This window comes from Lingula anatina, chromosome 1, assembly GCF_051362555.1.
Source record: "Lingula anatina isolate TDL-2025a chromosome 1, LinAna3.0, whole genome shotgun sequence".
NCBI classification, from domain to species: Eukaryota; Metazoa; Brachiopoda; class Lingulata; order Lingulida; family Lingulidae; genus Lingula; species Lingula anatina.
In genome coordinates, this window is record NC_141767.1 from 26591856 (window position 1) to 26613443 (window position 21588).

At 35.9% G+C, this 21588-nt stretch overlaps 2 protein-coding genes and 2 long non-coding RNA genes across 8 annotated transcripts in view; 1 reads left to right on the forward strand and 3 right to left on the reverse strand.

Annotated features, from left to right (window-relative positions):
* Window positions 1–433, forward strand: part of LOC106181951 (uncharacterized) — a 34504-nt gene extending 34071 nt beyond the window's left edge. For all 3 annotated transcript variants that reach the window (XM_087002408.1, XM_087002409.1, XM_087002410.1), the window contains one exon: window positions 202–433. In XM_087002408.1, the coding sequence (XP_086858534.1) occupies window positions 202–329 (128 nt within the window). In that variant the 3' untranslated portion in view covers window positions 330–433. The remainder of the gene's footprint in view (window positions 1–201) is intronic.
* LOC106181985 (proteasome subunit alpha type-4) overlaps window positions 1–4748 on the reverse strand; it is a 43820-nt gene extending 39072 nt beyond the window's left edge. Inside the window, exons 1-2 of the mRNA XM_087002239.1 lie at window positions 4688–4748; window positions 3645–3700 (exon numbers count right to left, since the gene is read on the reverse strand). Coding sequence (XP_086858365.1) covers window positions 3645–3700; window positions 4688–4748 — 117 coding nt within the window. The remainder of the gene's footprint in view (window positions 1–3644; window positions 3701–4687) is intronic.
* A 2384-nt stretch (window positions 4749–7132) lies between these two features.
* LOC147764171 (uncharacterized) lies at window positions 7133–16167 on the reverse strand. Of its 3 annotated transcripts, XR_015331765.1 has the most exons (8): window positions 15981–16167; window positions 14138–14411; window positions 10469–13523; window positions 9884–10058; window positions 9509–9652; window positions 8678–9207; window positions 8117–8216; window positions 7133–7654 (listed from the first exon to the last, which is right to left on the reverse strand). It is a non-coding gene; the product is annotated as an uncharacterized LOC147764171 (long non-coding RNA). The 3 variants fall into 3 exon arrangements; XR_015331767.1 differs by lacking the exons at window positions 14138–14411; window positions 15981–16167 and having other exon boundaries at window positions 10469–12275; window positions 12408–12422; XR_015331766.1 differs by lacking the exons at window positions 14138–14411; window positions 15981–16167 and having other exon boundaries at window positions 10469–11471; window positions 11524–11761.
* Window positions 16168–16400: 233 nt separating this feature from the next.
* On the reverse strand, window positions 16401–19162 carry LOC147764172 (uncharacterized). Its single transcript, XR_015331768.1, has 3 exons — window positions 18910–19162; window positions 18284–18399; window positions 16401–17959 (listed from the first exon to the last, which is right to left on the reverse strand). It is a non-coding gene; the product is annotated as an uncharacterized LOC147764172 (long non-coding RNA).
* Between the last annotated feature and the right edge of the window lie 2426 nt (window positions 19163–21588).

The window sequence follows — 21588 nt, forward strand, 5'->3', positions numbered from 1 at the left end:
AGGTTTTAAAGTTCTTGGGTAGCAAATCTGCATAATGGTAATATCAGTGTTGCCATGATTCCATTGTCAAGAAGTCTTTATGTTCACATCTAATAAAATAATTTTACATAACTTCATCAAATTTAAGCTAATAATAAGGTAGTCGAGGGAAAATTAGGTACCTAATTTGGGGTGTTTCACTGACAGGTTTTCTTTTTTCAGCTCCAAGCCGTCCATTTATAACCAGAGGACTGGAAGGCTGTGTCAAGTCCATCAGTGTTAATGGCAACAGCTACAACCTTCGTAATGTTGTGAAATCTCATGGCTCTTTGAACGGATGCCCAGTATAGCGACGTGGGGATTGTCATTCTATATAAGATTTTGATTGAAAAAACAAGGCAGCAAAGCTGTCAAATGTACAGACAAAAAACAGAAAATAAAGATGCAAAATAGGTCATTTTGTCAATTTTGATGCAATAATAAATAATGCTTATAATAGCACTGTCAGTCAACACTGAATTTTAATCATGCACAACAGGTAACATGGTCAATAACAGGAGTGGACCCAGAGATATTGCAAAATTTACCTGCATAATTATCACTGCTTCCTTATTATTAATCTAGCAGACTGGCTTAATCTTTGGGAGTTTACAGGGAAATATCAACAACTGTGCTTTATGTAATCTCATTTAATAACCTATTAATTAGGCAAATGACTTTATAACTCTGAACTTAGCTTAGTGATACCCAAGGGAAATTTACAGACTGACCCTCTCAAAGGTCTTTCAGGCCCATAAGTCACATCTTAAGAAAAGCACAAAGTAATAATGCACAAAATAGGATGCTGTCAATTCTGATGCAATAATATATTACGCTTAACTGCAAAGTCAACATCAAATTTAAATTATGCAAAACAGGTAATACCGATGAAAGTAAAAGCAGGCCCATGAGAGTTCAAGTTCATACTTAGAAAATGCCAGAATGAGAAAAATGAGAATTTCACAAAAAGTTACGTTAATTCAATATAAAATGATAATCCAATAGAGCTGGTTTTCTTATTTGAGCTGTATGTCAATCCTAAGAATCATTCTTTTACGCTAAAAAAAATAATAAGTAACACAGTTTGCTTTTTATCATAACGTTTGTGATGACAGTGCACGAAGTTGGCTTTTTGTCAATTTTGATGCAATATTACATAATGATTAACTATAATTACCACCATTTATTTTCATTAATAACGTGGTCATTTAGAAAATTTGATTACCACTGGGCTTCATGACCATGGGAGTTCCAAATCCCACATTGAAAATGCCAATATATGAAAGAAAACTTCACAAACATGTACAACAGAAAAAGAAACCAATTAGATTGCTTTTCCAACACAGGCTGCATTTTAGAACTGTGTTTCTTTCCTGTAAGTTTTAGGAAGAGTAAGTAACATGGTTTTTCTTTAATGGTCACTATAAAAGCAGTGTCCAAAATAGAGGTTTCTTCATTTTCGTTGCAATATTACATAATGCATAATGACCATCAATTTTAATAATGAAATAAAATTATCATGGATATTCAGACTAGCAAAGGTCTTCAAACCCATGGAAGTTCAAAGTCACACCTTGAAAATGTCGATATGTGAAAAATTTAAGGATGAGTGCAGATAACCATTGGCAAAGTGCCCATCGTCAAATTTTTAAAATAATTTGCTATTATAAAGTTTATGCATATATTGGTTGTGTGAAAAAATATTATTTGGTTTGAGGCATCGTATTTTTAATGAGTTATATGTGGGGGTGGAGGAAACCAGATTTACCTGTTGTATGCAGTCTAATATGAATCAGAGCAAGTTATTTCAGCATATATATTGCATAAATAATTTTTTCTAATGAAACTTGTCTTCTGGTGAAAAAAAGAGTTATATGTTAAATAATTGCGATGTGGCACAAGTAAATGGGAAAGTAATTGTTTTTTTTTTGTTTGTTTGTTTGTTTTTTATTAATCCTAGAGAAGAGAGGGATGGGTGGTGTATTACAATATTTTCTCACAGATTTCACTTAACTGTATAAAAGTCTTGTAACTAGAAAAACTTGTATCAGCGTATTTATTAATTTTATATAACTTTTCTCACAGACCAGCATTTGTTGGTATAAATAATTATATTGTTAACCAATACACATTTTGTACAAAGCCCTATAGAATAGTAAAAAATGCTAAAAGCAAAAGGCTGTTACAGTAACACAAAAAAAATCATATGTTAAAGCACTCTAAACACCTATTTGGAATGTTTCCATTAACCATACAATAAACAAGGTATAAATTGTACCAAAATAATGATAAGGTAAAAGTAAAAACTAAATGAAAATATAGTACACATAATAACAGTAATGGCCAATAATCTGTATGACAATGAAAATAAATCACCTAAAAAGTACTTCATATATGATAATTATATATGTGATAAAGACCTTGTATAGAAAGCAATGCAAGAGTTATTTTATACAAAATATATAAATATGAGAATAAAAAATGTATAATAAACAATAGATAATTAATCAGATGTGCTGTCTGAAACACTTTCTGCCTCGCTAATACTCTCACCACTTGATGTTGGTAAATGCAAGAAGTTATAATGAGACTCTTTATAACTTCTTGGTAAATGTGAGGCATCCTACCTCCCCCCCCCCCCCCCCCCCCACACACACACACACACACAAACACACACGCGAAAGTTTTTTTAAACCATGCCAGTTCTGAACTGTGAATAGGGGAACTATGGGTCGCTGCATGCCATCTTCTTTCAAGCAAATCAAAGAAATGTTAAGATTATAAATAGTAACTAAAACATTTTAATTTAAAAATCACACCAAGCATATTATCTTTTCGTTATCCTTTCTCCTTGCAAAATCAAAGCAACCAAAAAAACTGGACAACTCCACATAAATATTAATAGCAAAAATGTATTATCACTTTATCTTTATTGTCATCATCTGTGAAACAAGATATGAAATGAAAGTTTCTTCAAAGTGCATTGTGGATCAGTGTATATTGTGGATAAGTGTTCCAGTGTACGCGGACAAGGTCGTTCAATGACGGCCTGGGGCAGGTTAGTAAACTTCAAGTTGATATCATTTCAACAAGATGCAAGGACACTGTCAATCACAATTAGGGGAGAGGCATGCGTGGTTTCCCTTTAAAAACTATTATAGCCTAACATTGATTCTTCCCTCCGAAGTAAATGTGTGATTTTTTTCTTTTTAAACAAAAAAGTTAAGGTATGAAAACGCTGAATGTATTTCAAACGTAGGTGTATATACAATACAAATAATGAAATCTGTGTCTCACTCTCCCACGACACCCCCGCGTCCAAACTGACAGGATGGTGGCGACAGCAACGCCCCCAGTCGACAATCTAAGATTGGAAGTCTATGAGCGATAGACTAATTAATGCCAAATTTCCGCATGACAACGATTTACAGACTCCCGGGAATTATTTTCCCTCAACGCTCTTTGTCGCGCTGGCGGTCAATGCAGCATTTATTTCAAAACAAGTTGACCGCAAATTAAGCACGATTTTGCACCTTCAAGTTCCGTGTCACGTTTTCATATCATGCATCTTTTATTTCTACAAGTATTCTCTGCCCAAAATGCGTAAAAAAAGAGAGTTATCTTACCAGGTTGTTTAGAAAACTTCTTTTTCCTCCGACTACACGTCTTCTCTCCCGTTCACCTCCAGGTTAAAATGACCACTCAGCTTCGCTTCTAACACCACTACACGTCACTTCCGGGCACAATCAGTCTTCTCCGATTCCCTTTAATAAACACACGTAGGAACTGCAAGTCTTCAAAATGGTTGAATACATGTAAGTTTAAATCAGTGAAAAGGGATCCAAAAAATATTTTTTCATTTTAATACTTATCATTCATCAGCTTTTGCATTTTCCATCTCTTTTATCTCAGCTGCTTATGATAAGTGTCTAAATCATCAATTAATTCTCGTAAAATATAAATAGTTTAAGTCATGAATAATCCTTAGATATACACCCAATGCATATTTTCAAAGATGCCAGTGTGTTATTGTGATGTTATACAAGTTGTTATTATTTTAACAAAAGTTAAAAGAAAATGATAAAAAAACACCAGACTAAGATATGGGTCCCGTGGCAATCTTCCTTCTACAATTTAAGTGTGAATTACTAGTAACTATGAAAACAGGAACTCACAAACAATATTACAATCACCATTTACCGAATCTGTATTAATTATTACTTTCAATCTTAAAACATTTAAGTCAACCATGAAACAATCTATAAGAGAATTGAATTGTGTTAATGGTATGGCAACTCCTGAGAACATCTTCAGTTATAATATAATGGCAGTGTTCCAAAACCACGATACATATTAAATACAGGCTTGCTTAAATCTTAAACGGAAAGGAAGTATTATCAAGTGTTGCACCTGCTCAGCAAAGCTGCAAATTTTATTTTGCAGCATCACAATTTCACTAGCACAAATCAGTAATAATTGTTAGTATATTTGTAACATATTTAATAATCTAAACATTATTAAAATATTACCACACATATTTATGATAAATGTATGCATATTTGTAATAACTAAATTTTGTCATTTGCTACGGGAATGGGGGGGGGGGGGGTCTTAAAAATAAAAATTTTGGACCGCAATTCCCACAGCAAATATGAAGGAGTAGGCCTACCAGTAGATAAGGCCGGTACCATGAAACTGAGGGTCCGTGTGACAGAAAGTCCGTCCTCCATATAGTTAGGGTTAGTTTGACCTAAGTAGGTCAAAAGCTAGGGCGAGGCTCACTTGTACAAATGAATGGGAAGCGGACTCTCTGTTATGGGGGACTTTCTGGTAGGCCTACATGTCACCGGTGATGGCACAGAAATGGGAAAATTCTTGGTTTTGTCTAGTTTTGCTTGCATTATACATTTATATAAAATCTGATTCTCAAAATAAATGCAATCGGCAAGTATTATGCTACAGGGATGGGAGTGAGGTGTTCTTAAGAATAAAAAAATTGGGCCTTAATTCCCTCAGCAAATATAAAATAGTGCCAGTAGATAAGGACAATAATGGCACAAGGATGGAAAAAATCTTGGTTTTGTCTGCTTGCTATATGCATTTATATAAAAAATTGGGCCTCAATTCCCACAGCAAAAAAAAAAAAAAAAAAAAAAAAAAAAAAAAAAAAATAGTGCCAGTAGATAAGGATAACAATGGCACAGGAATGGGAAAAAACTAGTTTTTTTCTCGTTTTACTTGTGTTATAGTCAAGAACATATACATTTATACACAATGTACCCCTTCGTTAACATTAAGAGGTGTTGGGTTCTTAAATCTACAGTGGGATTTATTTAAGTAAGATAGTTACTTCTCTAATTTGACTCAGGAAAGTCTAGGTAACGGCTCGAGTTATTCCTGGGGCTCCATAACTTAAAAGCATCGCGTATTGCGAACGGCGATATCACATAGAGGCTACAGTGTATTACATGGGGCGAGCATGGTCAAGTAATGGAATCGAGACGCTTGCGCTCGGTCGCAATGCGCGCTGCTTTCGAGTTACGGGGCCCGGGAGAGCAAAGTAACGCAGCACCACAGCTTTGTATCCAAAAACCAAAATTCAACTCATTACCTGGACATCGGCTAGTTTTATGGAAGAAATTGGAGTGACAGAAATAGTGACGAGATTGTAAAAGTTTAAGTGAGAGGCGAAAGAGGATAATTTCTACGAGCATACATGCGAGTCCATTTAAATTTATTTGCAAGTCTCGCTTTTTTTTAGCGATCTGTACACGACCACTTTTTTTTTTTACAAAAAAAAAAAAAAAAAAAGAAAAGAAAATTATAGAATATTTTTTATTCAACTATTATGTACAATTTTGAATATTTACAGTTGATTTAAAAAGGACTAATAATCAGTAATGAACTACGTTAACGCAATGAATTAATACATAGCAGTATTATCAAAAGTTCTAAGATTTTCCATCGTCTTCATCTAGCGTCGGAACGCACACAGTCCGATAATGCAGGTCTTGTGGTCGGAAACTGGTACCAGATGCTCTCGGGCCGTGGGGAAAACCCGTCTTAACCCTTCGTGGGGAATGCCGGGAAAGTGCCCACGCCCGGATAATTCGGTACTTATAACATGACGAAATCGGTTTCTATTGGCACGGCGCTGCGTACAGTTCAAGAATCGTCCCGTTTTAGACAGCATTGTGTGACGGAATAACCTTTGCCTTGACTAACTATTCTCTATATATACTATACACGAGGTGAAGCCTAAAAACTTATTAAAGTAATTCTTACAGAAAAAGGCACTGAAGCCAATAAAAAACTAACAAGAGACATAACAATTAAACAGAATCATTTTGACTTTATCTTGGAGAATTAAAATCATAAATAAAGTTAATCATTTTACAACTGCAAGCATCTTTCAAAACTTTATAATAGTTCTCTTTATGATAAAATGCAAACAGATTCAAGTAATATAATTATAACTCGGGAATATCAATGATTTCAACTAAACTTTGATATATAATTCGACTTAAAATACCAGGTTTCTAAAATGTAACTTTGCACTGAAATCGCAACTACCTGCATGATACAAGTACAATATAAAGCAAGCTTGCTTCAAAATATTTCGAATCTCACATTACACTGTATGACCTCCCATGTAAATTTCAATCTGAATTTTTTTTGATCCGGAGAAAAGGTGCATATGTGATGAAGTGGATGTATTTGTCAACTATAACACTTGAGAAAATCTGAATATTAGTAATGTGATCTCTATCTTGAGAGATGACAGCATCTCTCAAGAAGAGCAGACTGTACAAAAAATATAATGAAATATTTTCTCACACGTAAAATATTTCATTACAGATTTTGCACAATCTATCAATGTAAAATCTCTTCATGTAAAAGCGTTTACATGAAGTCAGATTTTACAAAGATGTGAGGGTTTGTTAGTAAGGTTAGTGTGCAGGTTAAGACCTTTTCAAATGTCATACTGACAAACAACTCCACATCATCAAAAGCACAAATTTGAAAAATGACCATCTCAGATTGAAACAAAACACAGACGACCACGAGTGGTGGGAATGTTTTTGTGAGCAAAAAACTATCTGCATTCAGAATGTGGATAAAGCAACTCTATATTCAAATTTATTAATATAATAATTATAGCAACTGTAGAGGTAGACTTTTCCTACAGAAGCACACATCTTATTCAATTGATCTTGTATGGAATGAAGAATTATCTTGAACCTCAGTTTTCTCTTCTGTTATTGAAATAAAATGGTTCACTGCATAAGGCATAAAATACAAATGAAATTTGATGCAATTTCACCTGACATGTTTGTAATCCATGAACCCCAAATATTCTCAGTATCCAAAAGACTGATACATTATTAGACTGTATTCCCACTACATTCAGTACTGTATATTGCCTTCATTACCATTCCGCATTCTTTATATTTGTTTGCAGAACAAGCCGTGTCCTTCAACACCAAAACTCGTGGGATGTCCGAGCATCCATGAAAGTGTCCACAGGGCTCCTTGCTAACGCTGTACAGTGTTCAACATCTTGGACATTTGGTCTTGGGTCGACGTTATCTGACATCATGCAGGCGTAATTATTGGAAAACTCCCAATTCGTAGCCTACAAATGAAATCCAACTTTTACTCAAAAGTATGAAAAGCTATATCGAAAGCTTGCAGTACCTGCAACAAAGAAAGTATATCACTGGTATTTACACACCGTTAACATTAATGAAAAGTTTGGTTCTTAAAATGATCAGAGCGTTATTTCCAAATGTACAGTGAAATATGCTTCCTTTATTGAAATATATATATTAACTTTTTAGAGTAAGTAGACAGCAGTCTTCAAAAAATAAATTATTTCAAACATTTGACAAAAAAGTAAGAAAAGATGTTGCTACATTGAATATTGTAATGTTAGCCTACATGTTAAATTGTTGACTGTCTGTGCTACTTCTAATTCTACTGTTTGTTTACATAGGATATAGGACTGTCAATAATAAGAAACGCCATAATACACCAATAATAATACTTAAAAAATTCAGAACCACTTTTCTTAAGTTGTTGATCCCCAATAACTTACAAAGTTATCTGTATAAAGATCCCTCAATCCTGAAGAAGTGTTTCATCTGGAGGTTTGGTAGTTGCAATCTTCATTTTTAGAATCCACCACTTTTGGTAGCCTGCAAATTTAAATTATTACTTCAAAATGTAATAAAAGTCAACCATTTGTATATGAAATGTGTTTTTAAAGTTTCAGCAGTTTGATGGGAAATAAATATCAAAAGCACTTTTGTCACAAACTTGGAAAAAACATTCAAGCGAAATATTTTGACATGCCACTGGCGACCTTCAGACTTAATATCACAATGGGGTATTGCATAAATTAGTTTTAACGAAGGAAAAGGAACACTAACAGCATTCAAACGACTCTACTCAAAGACAAGTTTAAGTAAAGCCTGATCAATCTAGATCCAGCGGGAGGAGTGTACTAGTATTCCATCAAGTGTTTAATTTGTGAAGGATTTATATGGGAGAGAAAGAGAAAGTTGAACGTTAGAGTTAAAGAACACGGGAAGGAATAAGAAAGGGTACCCGAAGAGGGAAAAATTCACAATATAGAGAGATGGAAATAAATACTCACTTCTACGGTGGCCTTTTATTACCACAACCACAGCACTGGAGGTGGGGGTGGTAGCTGCTAGTATACAATTTCTGGACCAGTGACAACGTCCCGGAGTCACATTGGTGGCGGTGGGTGTTGGGGGCGGTAGCTCCAAGTAATCTGGACCAGTAACCACGCCCTGGAGTCACATTGGTGGTGGTGGGTGGTGGGGGCGGTAGCTCCAAGTAATCTGGACCACTGACCACGCCTCGGAGTCACATTGTTGGTGGTGGGTGGTGGGGGCGGTAGCTCCAAGTAATCTGGACCACTGACCACGCCTCGGAGTCACATTGTTGGTGGTGGGTGGTGGGGGCGGTAGCTCCAAGTAATCTGGACCAGTGACCACGCCTCGGAGTCACATTGGTGGTGGTGGGAGCGGTAGCTCCAAGTAATCTGGACCAGTGACCACGCCCCGGAGTCACATTGGTGGTGGTGGGTGGTGGGGGCGGTAGCTCCAAGTAATCTGGACCATTGACAACGTCCTGCAGAATATTGAGACTGTTGAGGATCTGAAAGTTGACGAATGGCATGTCAAAATATTTTGTATGAATGATAAGGTTTTTCCACATCTGTGACAAATTAAAAGAGCTTTTTACCTGTGAAAAATGAGCACTGAATTTGCTAGAGTAAATTGTAAATGGAAAACAAATGCCTGCACCGAGTGACAGGTCCCAAACATTCTTAAAACAATTGTCTAAGACCTTGCACAAAATGCTCAGTTTGTTGGAGTTGCACTGATAAAAGATTTGTATTATCTATACAATGAATGACAATCTAGTTAATTTACCCTTATCCTGTCCCACAACTTACCTTGAATGCTCTCTAATCAACTATTGAAGGGCTCTTGAAACACTATATGATATAGCTGACATGGCTTTCTCCATTTTAGCCTTGTTAACCTTGTTAAAATGGACCGTCATCAGGACAGGCGCTCGCCAATGCTATCTGCCTCAACTACAAAATAAAAAAAATTATAAGTCAAAAGTTTCCCTCTTTACTTCTCCCACCCAAATCCAATCTACTAACCATAAATATCTTAATCCTAGGAGTGGGTCATGGGTAAAAGACATTGCCTTCTGAATTTGAGCTGTCAAATTAACGTGGCTAACGGTTTTTAGTTTTTCAAGGTATGAAAAGTCACTTAAGTGTTTTGTTTTCCCCAAAAAAAACATGAGTGATATGTACCTTTTAAGGGTTTCCATCTCTGTGAAACGCCATATGCTTCTGATGCTCCCCCATGCAGCCCCCTAACATACAGACCATGGCAGGACTCAACCATGCACCAAGGATTGAATGTGACCCTCTTCTTGCACCTCTTTCAAAAAAGCGGGACTTTATCAGGAATTGCCCTAATTGAGTTCTGTAAATAGAGAGGAAAATTTGATTAGTTTTCAAAAATTGTATATCAAAAGCAGTCTGCAGACAGAAAAATTGTTGGAATCGGTAGATTTCCAGAATGTGTCAATTTGGTGACATGGCTGTTAGATTTTTTCTATAAGTATGAAAAAGAGCTTTTGATTCATTTTAAATGTAACTGTTACATCATGATTCGAGAAAAATGTCAAGGTCTTGTTAATACAAATATTAATGCAATCCAGTCTAGTCCTATTGAACTTTGTATTCGAACCAGTGAATCAAGATTCAGACATCTATATCTAGTTTTTAGGAAAGAAGGTGGACTGAATGGCCAGTAGGGTGAAAAGTTTATGGCATAGACTGCTGCTGAAAAATTAATTTTAGTGTATTGTTCTCGCCAGTAACACGGGTTACCTTGCAGGTTTTTCCGCCTCAGTGAAACACCATATGCTTCAGACGCTTCTCCAATGCAGCCTCTTCAACAGACCGTGGCAGGACTCACTGGCACCAAGGATTGAGGGATGTATCGGAAGTGTGCACGTGGCCCTCTTCTCCTTGCAGTTGCCATGAAACGTTGGACAGGACTCGCTAGACGCTTCCTAGTGCAGCCACCTCGTAGACAGACCATGGCAGGACTCGCTGGACGCTTCCCCAGTGCAGCCACTTCATAGACGGACCATGGCAGGACTCGCTGGACGCTTCCCCAGTGCAGCCACCTCGTAGACGGACCATGGCAGGACTCGCTGGACGCTACCCAAGTGCAGCCACCTCGCAGATAGACCATGGCAGGACTCGCTGGACGCTTCCCCAGTGCAGCCACCTCGCAGATAGACCATGGCACGACTCGCCGGACGCTTCCTTAATGCAGCCACCTCGTAGACAGGCCATGACAGGACTCGCTGGACGCTTCCCCAGTGCAGCCACATCAAAGAGACAGACCATGGCAGGACTCGCTGGCACCAAGGAATGGTCAAAGTAGCTTAAGTGTAGATTTGGGACGTCTCCTTGCAGTTGTGTTCTGTCAACAGAAAGAAAAATGAATTAATGACTTTTCATACTATGTCAGCACTCTGCAGTCAGGCTTACCTTTAAGTGGTTTCCATCTCATTGAAACACCACATGACAAGACTCGCTGGACGCTTCCCCAGTGCAGCCACCTCGTAGACAGACCATGGCAGGACTCGCTGGACGCTTCCCCAGTGCAGCTACCTCATAGCCAGACCATGACAGGACTCGCTGGACGCTTCCCCAGTGCAGCCACCTCGTAGACAGACCATGGCAAGACTCGCTGGACGCTTCCCCAGTGCAGCCACTTCGTAGACAGACCATGACAGGACTCGCTGGACGCTTCCCCAGTGCAGCCACTTCGTAGACAGACCGTGGCAAGACTCGCTGGACGCTTCATAAGTGCAGCCACCTCGTAGACAGACCATGTCAGGACTCGCTGGACGCTTCCCCGGTGCAGCCACCTCGTAGACAGACCATGACAGGACTCGCTGGACGCTTCCCCGGTGCAGCCACCTCGTAGACAGACCACGGCAGGACTCGCTGGCTCCAAGGGATGGTCGAAGTAGCTTAAGTGTAGATGTGGGGTGTCTCCTTGCAGTTGTGTCCTGTAAACAGAAATAAAAACGAGATTAGATTTCTTTCATTTCTCAAAGCCCCCTTCCAAAAAGAAAAAAGATTACATACCTTAAGGAGTGTAGTCAAAGTCCCACAGGTGGCGCCCATCATCTTCTATGTCCTGTAAACAGAAATAAAAACGAGATTAGATTTCTTTCATTTCTCAAACTTCCCTTCCAAAAAGAAAAAAAGATTACATACCTTAAGGAGTGTAGTCGAAGTCCCACAGGTGGCGCCCATCATCTTCTATGTCCTGTAAACAGAAATAAAAACGAGATTAGATTTCTTTCATTTCTCAAACCTCCCTTCCAAAAAGAAAAAAAGATTACATACCTTAAGGAGTGTAGTCGAAGTCCCACAGGTGGCGCCCATCATCTTCTATGTCCTGTAAACAAAAAATAAAAACGAGATTAGATTTCTTTCATTTCTCAAACTTCCCTTCCAAAAAGAAAAAAAGATTACATACCTTAAGGAGTGTAGTCGAAGTCCCACAGGTGGCGCCCATCATCTTCTATGTCCTGTAAACAGAAATAAAAACGAGATTAGATTTCTTTCATTTCTCAAACTCCCCTTCCAAAAAGAAAAAAAGATTACATACCTTAAGGAGTGTAGTCGAAGTCCCACAGGTGGCGCCCATCATCTTCTATGTCCTGTAAACAAAAAATAAAAACGAGATTAGATTTCTTTCATTTCTCAAACCCCCCTTCCAAAAAGAAAAAAGATTACATACCTTAAGGAGTGTAGTCGAAGTCCCACAGGTGGCGCCCATCATCTATGTCCTGTAAACAGAAATAAAAACGAGATTAGATTTCTTTCATTTCTCAAACTTCCCTTCCAAAAAGAAAAAAAGATTACATACCTTAAGGAGTGTAGTCGAAGTCCCACAGGTGGCGCCCATCATCTTCTATGTCCTGTAAACAGAAATAAAAACGAGATTAGATTTCTTTCATTTCTCAAACTCCCCTTCCAAAAAGAAAAAAAGATTACATACCTTAAGGAGTGTAGTCGAAGTCCCACAGGTGGCGCCCATCATCTTCTATGTCCTGTAAACAAAAAATAAAAACGAGATTAGATTTCTTTCATTTCTCAAACCCCCCTTCCAAAAAGAAAAAAGATTACATACCTTAAGGAGTGTAGTCGAAGTCCCACAGGTGGCGCCCATCATCTTCTATGTCCTGTAAACAGAAATAAAAACGAGATTAGATTTCTTTCATTTCTCAAACTCCCCTTCCAAAAAGAAAAAAAGATTACATACCTTAAGGAGTGTAGTCGAAGTCCCACAGGTGGCGCCCATCATCTTCTATGTCCTGTAAACAGAAATAAAAACGAGATTAGATTTCTTTCACTTCTCAAACTCCCCTTCCAAAAAGAAAAAAAGATTACATACCTTAAGGAGTGTAGTCGAAGTCCCACAGGTGGCGCCCATCATCTTTTATGTCCTGTAAACAGAAATAAAAACGAGATTAGATTTCTTTCACTTCTCAAACTCCCCTTCCAAAAAGAAAAAAAGATTACATACCTTAAAGAGTGTAGTCGAAGTCCCACAGGTGGCGCCCATCATCTTCTATGTCCTGTAAACAGAAATAAAAACGAGATTAGATTTCTTTCATTTCTCAAACCCCCCTTCCAAAAAGAAAAAAAATTACATACCTTAAGGAGTGTAGTCGAAGTCCCACAGGTGGCGCCCATCATCTTCCATATCCTGTAAACAGAAATAAAAACGAGATTAGATTTCTTTCATTTCTCAAACCCCCCTTCCAAAAAGAAAAAAAAGATTACATACCTTAAGGAGTGTAGTCGAAGTCCCACGGGTGGCGCCCACCAGTTTGCAGTCTGCTTCCTGGACCTGTAATAAAAAGAAACCTGGAAAGCATGGGAATATGCAATGACACTACGACTCCAGCCCACGACAGCAAAAAGGTGAAGTATCCTGCGAAGATGACCGAGCGACGATTCCTCGTGGGGAGAAGCGAAGATTTTAGCTGGCCAGCTAAGAGAAACGCCGAATCCACCGTCTAGACGTCTGCGTGTGCAGGGAACAATATGTCGAAGAGCGATGCGTTGACGTAGGATGAGTAGAAGATTGGGAGAAATGGGAGTCGACTCCCGTGTCCTTTGTTCTTGATACAGGGCGCAGCACATGGCATCCGTCCTGTTGCTCTAGATCTGTCCGCTGTTGAGTGAACGCACTTTTAAAATTTTGCGCTTTTATACCTTTGTTGACGTATAGTCACATGATGGCGTTCTTGTTGTCACCAATGGTCAACTTGTTCAAAGGGGATGGCCTTTGATAGTGATGTGCAAAGTTGGTAATAATATCTTATCAACATATACATTTTCTTTTATATTTTATATTTTGATTATTCTGCCTGTCAGTTTGTTTATAATAAGAGTAATAAGTTCTAAGCAATGTCTGTGAAATGTGCAGGCAAATTTGATGAAAATTTCTGAACAATATACCTTCTCCCTAAAATTTTTATAGGTACGATGTCCGTTAAGCTGGTAGCTGTGAACTTCTCGCAGGCTACTTTAGTGTGCGTGTATTTGAACACTGATCCAAAATGTGGATAATGTAATTTGGCGTAGGGTGACTGCATTTTTGAGGCAGCCTGAGGGAGTATGGTTGTTCTGATTGTAGTGAATTGTAGAGAGACAATTGGAAGTACACTGGACTTAGCATGTTCAGTCACCCAAGTACTCTGAAACACATTTTGTAATCAGCTGACTTGTTATTCTGAAAAATGAAAAAACAAATTATATTGATTTACAAAACTGGAAGATAGAAGCAGTGGATCATATTACTTATGCCAGGCAGAAGAAACGACTGAATGTATATTTTTATATTCAAAACGTCTACTGATTTAGGTAATAATTAATAGCCTGGAAGATAGCAGCAGTGGATCATATTACTAATGCAAGGCAGAAGAAACGAGTGAATGTATATTTTTATATTCAAAACGTCTACTGATTTAGGTAATAATTAATAGCCTGGAAGATAGCAGCAGTGGATCATATTACTAATGCAAGGCAGAAGAAACGAGTGAATGTATATGTCTATATTCAAAACGTCTACTGATTTAGGTAATAATTAACAACTGACGTCTCCCTTCATGGCGTCGGGTTATCAGTACTCCCACACCAGTAACATGAGTTATGAGTTAAGCAGAAACAGAAAAAGATTTTTTATAAAGATAATGCAAGTATATGTGTAGGCCCATTTATCTTTTTTTATATTACTAAACGTAAGAATTGTTTGTCCAAGTGAAACTTTACTTACATCAGCCTAGCAACTAAATCTGACGTTTTAACGTCTCCGAAAATAACTAGAATTTTTTGAATAACGCAATAATGCGGCCACCTTCGAGGTGTCGCCCGGTTTTTAAAAATTGAAAAAAGAAACTTTTCGGGGCGTCTTTTGTCGCGGGTCATTATTTTCAGTTGTTTGATGTTTTTTGGTAATATTTTAGCCATTGATAGAATCTATAATTCAGTTACATCCACGATTAGCTAGACGAAATGGTGACAGGGAAAAGTCAAATTTTTTAAACGGCAAAAACTGCATTCTCTTAGAAAGCAATTAGCAAACATTCATTACCAGGCACTGTGAAAAATTCAACCGAAGTTGAAGACAAAATGTGTCAAAAATAAACGTGCATGTCGTAATACCTATTTAAAGCAGTATAATTTTTGTTAGTATTAAAAACGTGAGTCGGAAAATGTTTGCATAATTACATAAAAAACTAGAATTATCTCTTTATGTGACCACAGTTTACTCATGTGCCTTACATCATTCCCTTAAACCCTTTCCCAATATCGATTTCAGATATTTTTGACACATTTTGTCTTCATCTGAATCACGTGAACGTTATCAAGTGTCATAAGGCATACATTACGAAAATATTTAGGTCTTGGAACGTGATTTGATGACTTTTTTAAATGCATATATATACAATTATAAATTTATAATTAAGTTATTTAATATCAAATTATAAGTTCTGACCGAGTTTTAAAATTTATTTTAGGAGGGGTAAAAAAACCCAACCCCATCTAATATATATTGGATACATCCGTAGGCCTTTGTCCTTAGAACTAGGCGTACAAAATGTGTCTTCTAGCTAAAGTTATTATTATGGTGTATGTGTAATTAAAAAAAAAACTACGTAAGAGTGACAATAGGTCATGTGTTTCGAATGCACCCCCACTCTCCGATCAGACATTACTTATGTATAATTCACAGTCCATCTTCGTTGTAGTTTGTGACTTAACGTCATTTCTTAGTGAAGCGGTGTTGTCCTCAATTTACCTTAAATGTCCAAATTACTAAGAAGAAACCACTTGCAAGAATTATAAGGCTTTTTATACTGCTAGGTCTATAGACGTGATACACACGATATTTTGCAACCCCACAAAATCTGTTTCTTAAAATTTTGGTTCCACCACAAAGCTTAGCACTATCATTCTTTTTTGCTTTATTGATATATTTTCAGTACATAAATGACCATTGTCTGTTGCCCAATTTTGCACAAAATTAAGATAATCCCCAAAACCTCATTAATTGTGTTTCCTCCATCCCAAAAAATATTAAAAATTTCTCCTCATAATTTAGTAGTGCACTGGCATCTACACAGTACATAAATGTATCATTATCATAACATCTTGTTCTTACTGATAACATAATGATCTTAATTCCATAACAATTCTAAAATGTTAATAACAATGAAAATTCAAAGTAGATGGCAAGATTCTTATTGTGCTGATAAAGATAAAATATGTAAATTCAATACTGATTAGGTACTGTATACTGGCTCATTGAAAAAAGGGAACCGTTTCACAAAAAAATTAAGCTTAGACTGCTAAATCTGGATAGCCAACTATACAAAGTCAACTTTGCGATATTGTCTTACAACTACAATTTTTTAAGAATGATTGGTCCACAGTTGATGAGTAGAATATACATAAATGGGCTACTGACACCATTGCAAGTAAAAGACTTGCCAAGACAATCAAAATGTAAATCAAAGGAAAGTGAAAAGAAAGTAAAAAGACTGGAAAAAATGAGGCAAAATTGATAACTTGGTTAATGAGCGAACAATACTCTAGTTTTGATTAAATCAGAACTTTTCTTGCACCTATTTTTATTTTTGCCATTTTGTAAGTGAAAAAAGGGGAATAGGGGATTGGTGTAGTGAAAGCCCAACCTTAACCTTTGGATGCTATTCTCATTAAACATATGCATAAAAGACAAAATTTAGACCACAAATAGATTCATGCAATCTACCAACCTTTTTTACAGTGAGTCATTGCAACTTATCAGTTATTTCTGGCCTAGGCTATCTGTAAGATTCTTACAACTGTGAAGTGCAACTTAGCCAGCTAAGTCTTTATAGGCTCAGATTTTAGACTACAAACCAACTTCAAACATTTAGTAAAGCAAGTGCAAGGAATAGTTAGTTTGAAGGCTCTGCCTCCCCATAGAGTGAGAACAAACACAGTCACACTGTATGATACATTACAGAAAACATTGGTTAAAAATATACTCTGGAATTTTACATTTTCACTAGTATAGAATCAATTTGATTTCTAAAACTGACTTATTATAAAAATACTCCTGTCAATTTAAAACTTTTTCATAAAGCATATCTGAAATACACTGATAAAATATTATTAAAAATATTAAAATTTGATATTCACAGATAAAATAGGCTCAAGTCAAAATGATTAAGACAATTATTGAAGCATTATTCAAACCCCAATTTTGATTATTTTCATACAATTAGTGATTCACAAGTTTTTTAACAGAGTTGTACCTAATCTGACTACATGATATCTATCAAAATCTCTCTAAAATCAAGTGACAAAAAAATGCCCACAGTTTCAAGCACCATAAAATATGGCTTAAGTAAGTAATATCCTCAATTGTTTCATAATAAACGTCATGTCACTTGAATGTACCATTCTCCAGAAAAAAAAGATGAACTTGCAAGGTTTGATAAGTCTGCGTTTACAGGTAGATGTCATAGTTTAATATACATGAGGCAGCTTTATATCGTGGTCAACAATATTATATTATATTATATCAGTTTCTCTAGCCTCCATGTCTTATTCGTCATAATATTTTGATTTTCAAATTCAGGGTCCCCTAGTAAAAGATCTTGCATTTCCTCTTGATCACAGAAGAATCTGAGTTGAGAATACAGTTGAGAATACAGAGTTAAAATTAGGCCTCTCCTCTCCACTCGGGGTCCTCTTGCAACTGAACCTCGCTGACATCCATGGTTACATCTTGAAAAATAATATATTCCCAAAAAAGTTTAAATGGTGCAGTAATAATAATAATAATAATAATAATAATAATAATAATTAAAATCAATAAATCTTGGACACATTACTTGTCGTACGTCTGAATAACACGACAGACAAGAAGAAAATAGTTGCTCTTGAAAATGGACTTTAAGTAATGAAAATGCAAGATGACAGCTAGTAGATAGTACATGTGCATGCAATTTATTTGAAATTCTGACTTTTCAGTCCTAATGATTTAGATTATTTATAGCCAATAATCTGAGAAAATAAAATATTCAACAGAGAAATTGGTCCTGCTCGTACCTGACTGCTTAATATTCACTGCAACAAACGTCTCTACGACATCGTCGAGCTGATCAATAGGGTCATCATAATCACATCCTGTGTACGCTTTTTTCTCGAGGCAGTACTTAAGGAAACTACACCAAAGAGAAGTTGAAAATAAAGAAAGAATTGCCTACTTTCTTTTGTCTTTCTGTATGGACTTTCATTCACAATAAAAGAATTGCCTAGTAGACACTATTTTGTCTGTCAGTTTGGAGTTTAATTTACATGTTTTTTAACTTTCCTTTTTTTTTCTATTTTTTTTTTTTATTATTTAACAGTCTGTCTGATCTAAAACATGATAGCTTTCTCTTTTTAATCTTTCTATCCTCTTTGTTTTTTTTTTTTTTTTTGTCAGTCTGTCTGAACAAACATTAAAAATTTAATTTATGAACTTTATTAAATCCTTAACATTTCTTTTTTTGTTGGTTTGTCTGTCTGTCTGAACAAGAGTTCTTAGAAACAATGAGATTAAATAAAGATAAAATAAAGGAAAAAAATTTTGAACCTAACATGGCTGATTTGTGTTTGGTTTGAAAAAGTCTTATAATTTGATTGAACTTTTTTTGCTTACTGATCAAATAAATTAAAATAATTCACTTCACCTGTTCCAATGTTCATCTTGCAAAAGAAGAAACGGATTCCCTACAACAATCAATAGGGCCTTTGCTCTTGTGATCGACACATTAAACCTCTGAAAAAAAAATTAATCCCACATGTAACTGTATGTGCGGGTGAACACTGAAGACAGTATAGTCTGAGACTAACTGTTCATATCTCTTCTGTGAATTCCGCATCACATGGCATAGTCTCCGCAGTGCCATAGTGGAAAGAAATGGTGATGAAAATAGTATGGACTCTAGCTGTTTAAATAACCTTACATTTCAAAATGTACAAAGTCTTATGAATTATGTGTTCACGCATATACACATGCCACAGCACAATCATGGTAATGACACTATCTTTTCAATGGGCAAAAATTATCAAACTTTCAAATGTATACCTTTATAAACACATTAAGTATATAGTATTAGTGGTACTCTTACTGCACAGATTAGAACTATAGAGTAGCTTACTTTTTTATTCTGTTGTGACCATCCAATAGGAATTGGGTAGGAGTATTAAAATTTTAAAAATTAATGGCCTAAAAAATACCGCATCTGTAAAATTCACAATTTCCCCCCCACTGAAAAAAATCAAGTTATTACCATATGCTGAGGTGGCACTAGCAATTTTTTCTAAAGCCAAATTACTACTTTTTCATCACTTTTTTCTCCAAAATGGTTTAAATTTGACTAAAATAAGTCAAATCAACCCTATTTTGTTTAGCCAATTGAAGTCAGTTTTAGCATATAATCAACTAACAATATTTTTAAGAAGCTGAAAATGTCAAAACAACACTTTTACATATCTAATTTGTTCCATATTGAGACTGTTAACATGCCTAAGAATTAAATCTGAAGAAACGCCACTTATATGCAAAAAGGGCTAATAACTTCATCAAAACTTAACTGATCAAGCTTATTTTCAAACTTGATCTGTATATTAGTCAGACTGATCACTCCTGTAAGTTTCAAGACAAAAGGCTGATTGGTTTTCCTTAAAATGTGTTATTAGTGTTGCATATATGCTGAATAATGGAAAAAAACAGCATAACTTTAAATTTGTAAAAATAGTCCAATCAAGCCAATTTTCGAACTTGACCTGCGTATTATGAATATTCATCAGTTCTGTAAGTTTCAAGCCAAAAGGTAAAATGGTTTTCCACTTATCGTGTTATCAGTGCTGCATATATGCTGAGAAAATGCAGAAAATGGTTCATTTTGTTAATTTTGATGCAATAATAAATCATGCCTACAATAGCACTGTCAATCAACACTGAATTTTAATCATGCACAACAGGTGACATCGTCAATAACAGGAGCGGATCCAGAGATATTTTCTGACAGTATTCCAAATTATCTTTGTTTATCCATCCTACATTTTTGAGGGTCTTCCAACAGAAAAAAACAGATACCCATCAATATGAACTTTAAAATATGAAAGACCCAGAAGACGGCCTCAATCCACCCCTGCAATAAGATTACAGTTTCAGGACCAAATTCACATAATGAAAATCCCAATATTTGAATAATGATGACAATGCATAAAATAATATTACATAATGTTTAAAGACATAAATGCAACTGTTTATGTGGAAATACAGAGAATGTGAAGAGCTTCAGGTGGATGGGAGCTGAAAATGCCAGTGTTTGAAAAATAAATTAAAAAGAAAACACAACAAAAATATCCCATTAAAGCTGCTATTCAAACTTTTAATCTTGCTGTAATAACATGATATGAATAACCCCAATGTGTTTGAGGATAATAAGGCACTGTTATTCAAATATTTTTTTTTATTTTGTTAACTTATTTGCAATATTAAACAACATTTACCTGCATAATTATCACAGATTCCTAATTATGTGACACAGTTAAGAGAGCCTAACCTATGGGACTTTACTGGGAAATCTCAACGTGTTTTATGTAATCTTATTTAATGGGCACTTGGAAATTAATTAGGCAAATGATTTTATAGCTCTGAATTTAGCTTGTGATACCCCAAGGGACAATTACCACCATCCATAAACAGTAGCCCCATATAGCACTCTATAGAGCTGCATTGCTTCCAGAACAGAAAACAATCACTGATTTTCCAACACAAACTGCACGTCAGTCTTACAAAACTTTTCAGTAAGTTTGAGTATCATAAGTAACATGGTTTTTCCTTAATGGTCATTCCGGCAGCCATTTCCAAAATAGGGTTTTCTTCAACTTTTATGCAATATAACATAATGACCATCAATTTTTAATAATAAAATAAAAGTATCATGGATATACAGAAAATGTGACATGGAAAGGTCTTCAAGGCCATGGAAGTTCAGAGTCACACTTTCAAAATGCCAAAATGTATACAAGAGATAACTGTATTAAATTGATTTTCTTCCATTTTCAACACCTTTTATTCATATAACAAAGTAATCAATTTACTGTCATTTTTAAATGAACAACTGAGAAAATTGGTGACATAGGAAAAATATCAATAGAACAATTTTAAATGTCCAGTTTGCTCCATTCTGAGATTCTGAACATGGTGAATGATTGAATCTGACAAACTGTAAAGATATGAGTTTATTATTATTTCCATTTTTTGACACTTTATTACACAATTACAGGTTTACCATCTTTTTTATATAATCAACTAACAATATTGTTAAGATGCAGAAAATGTCAAAAGAACACCT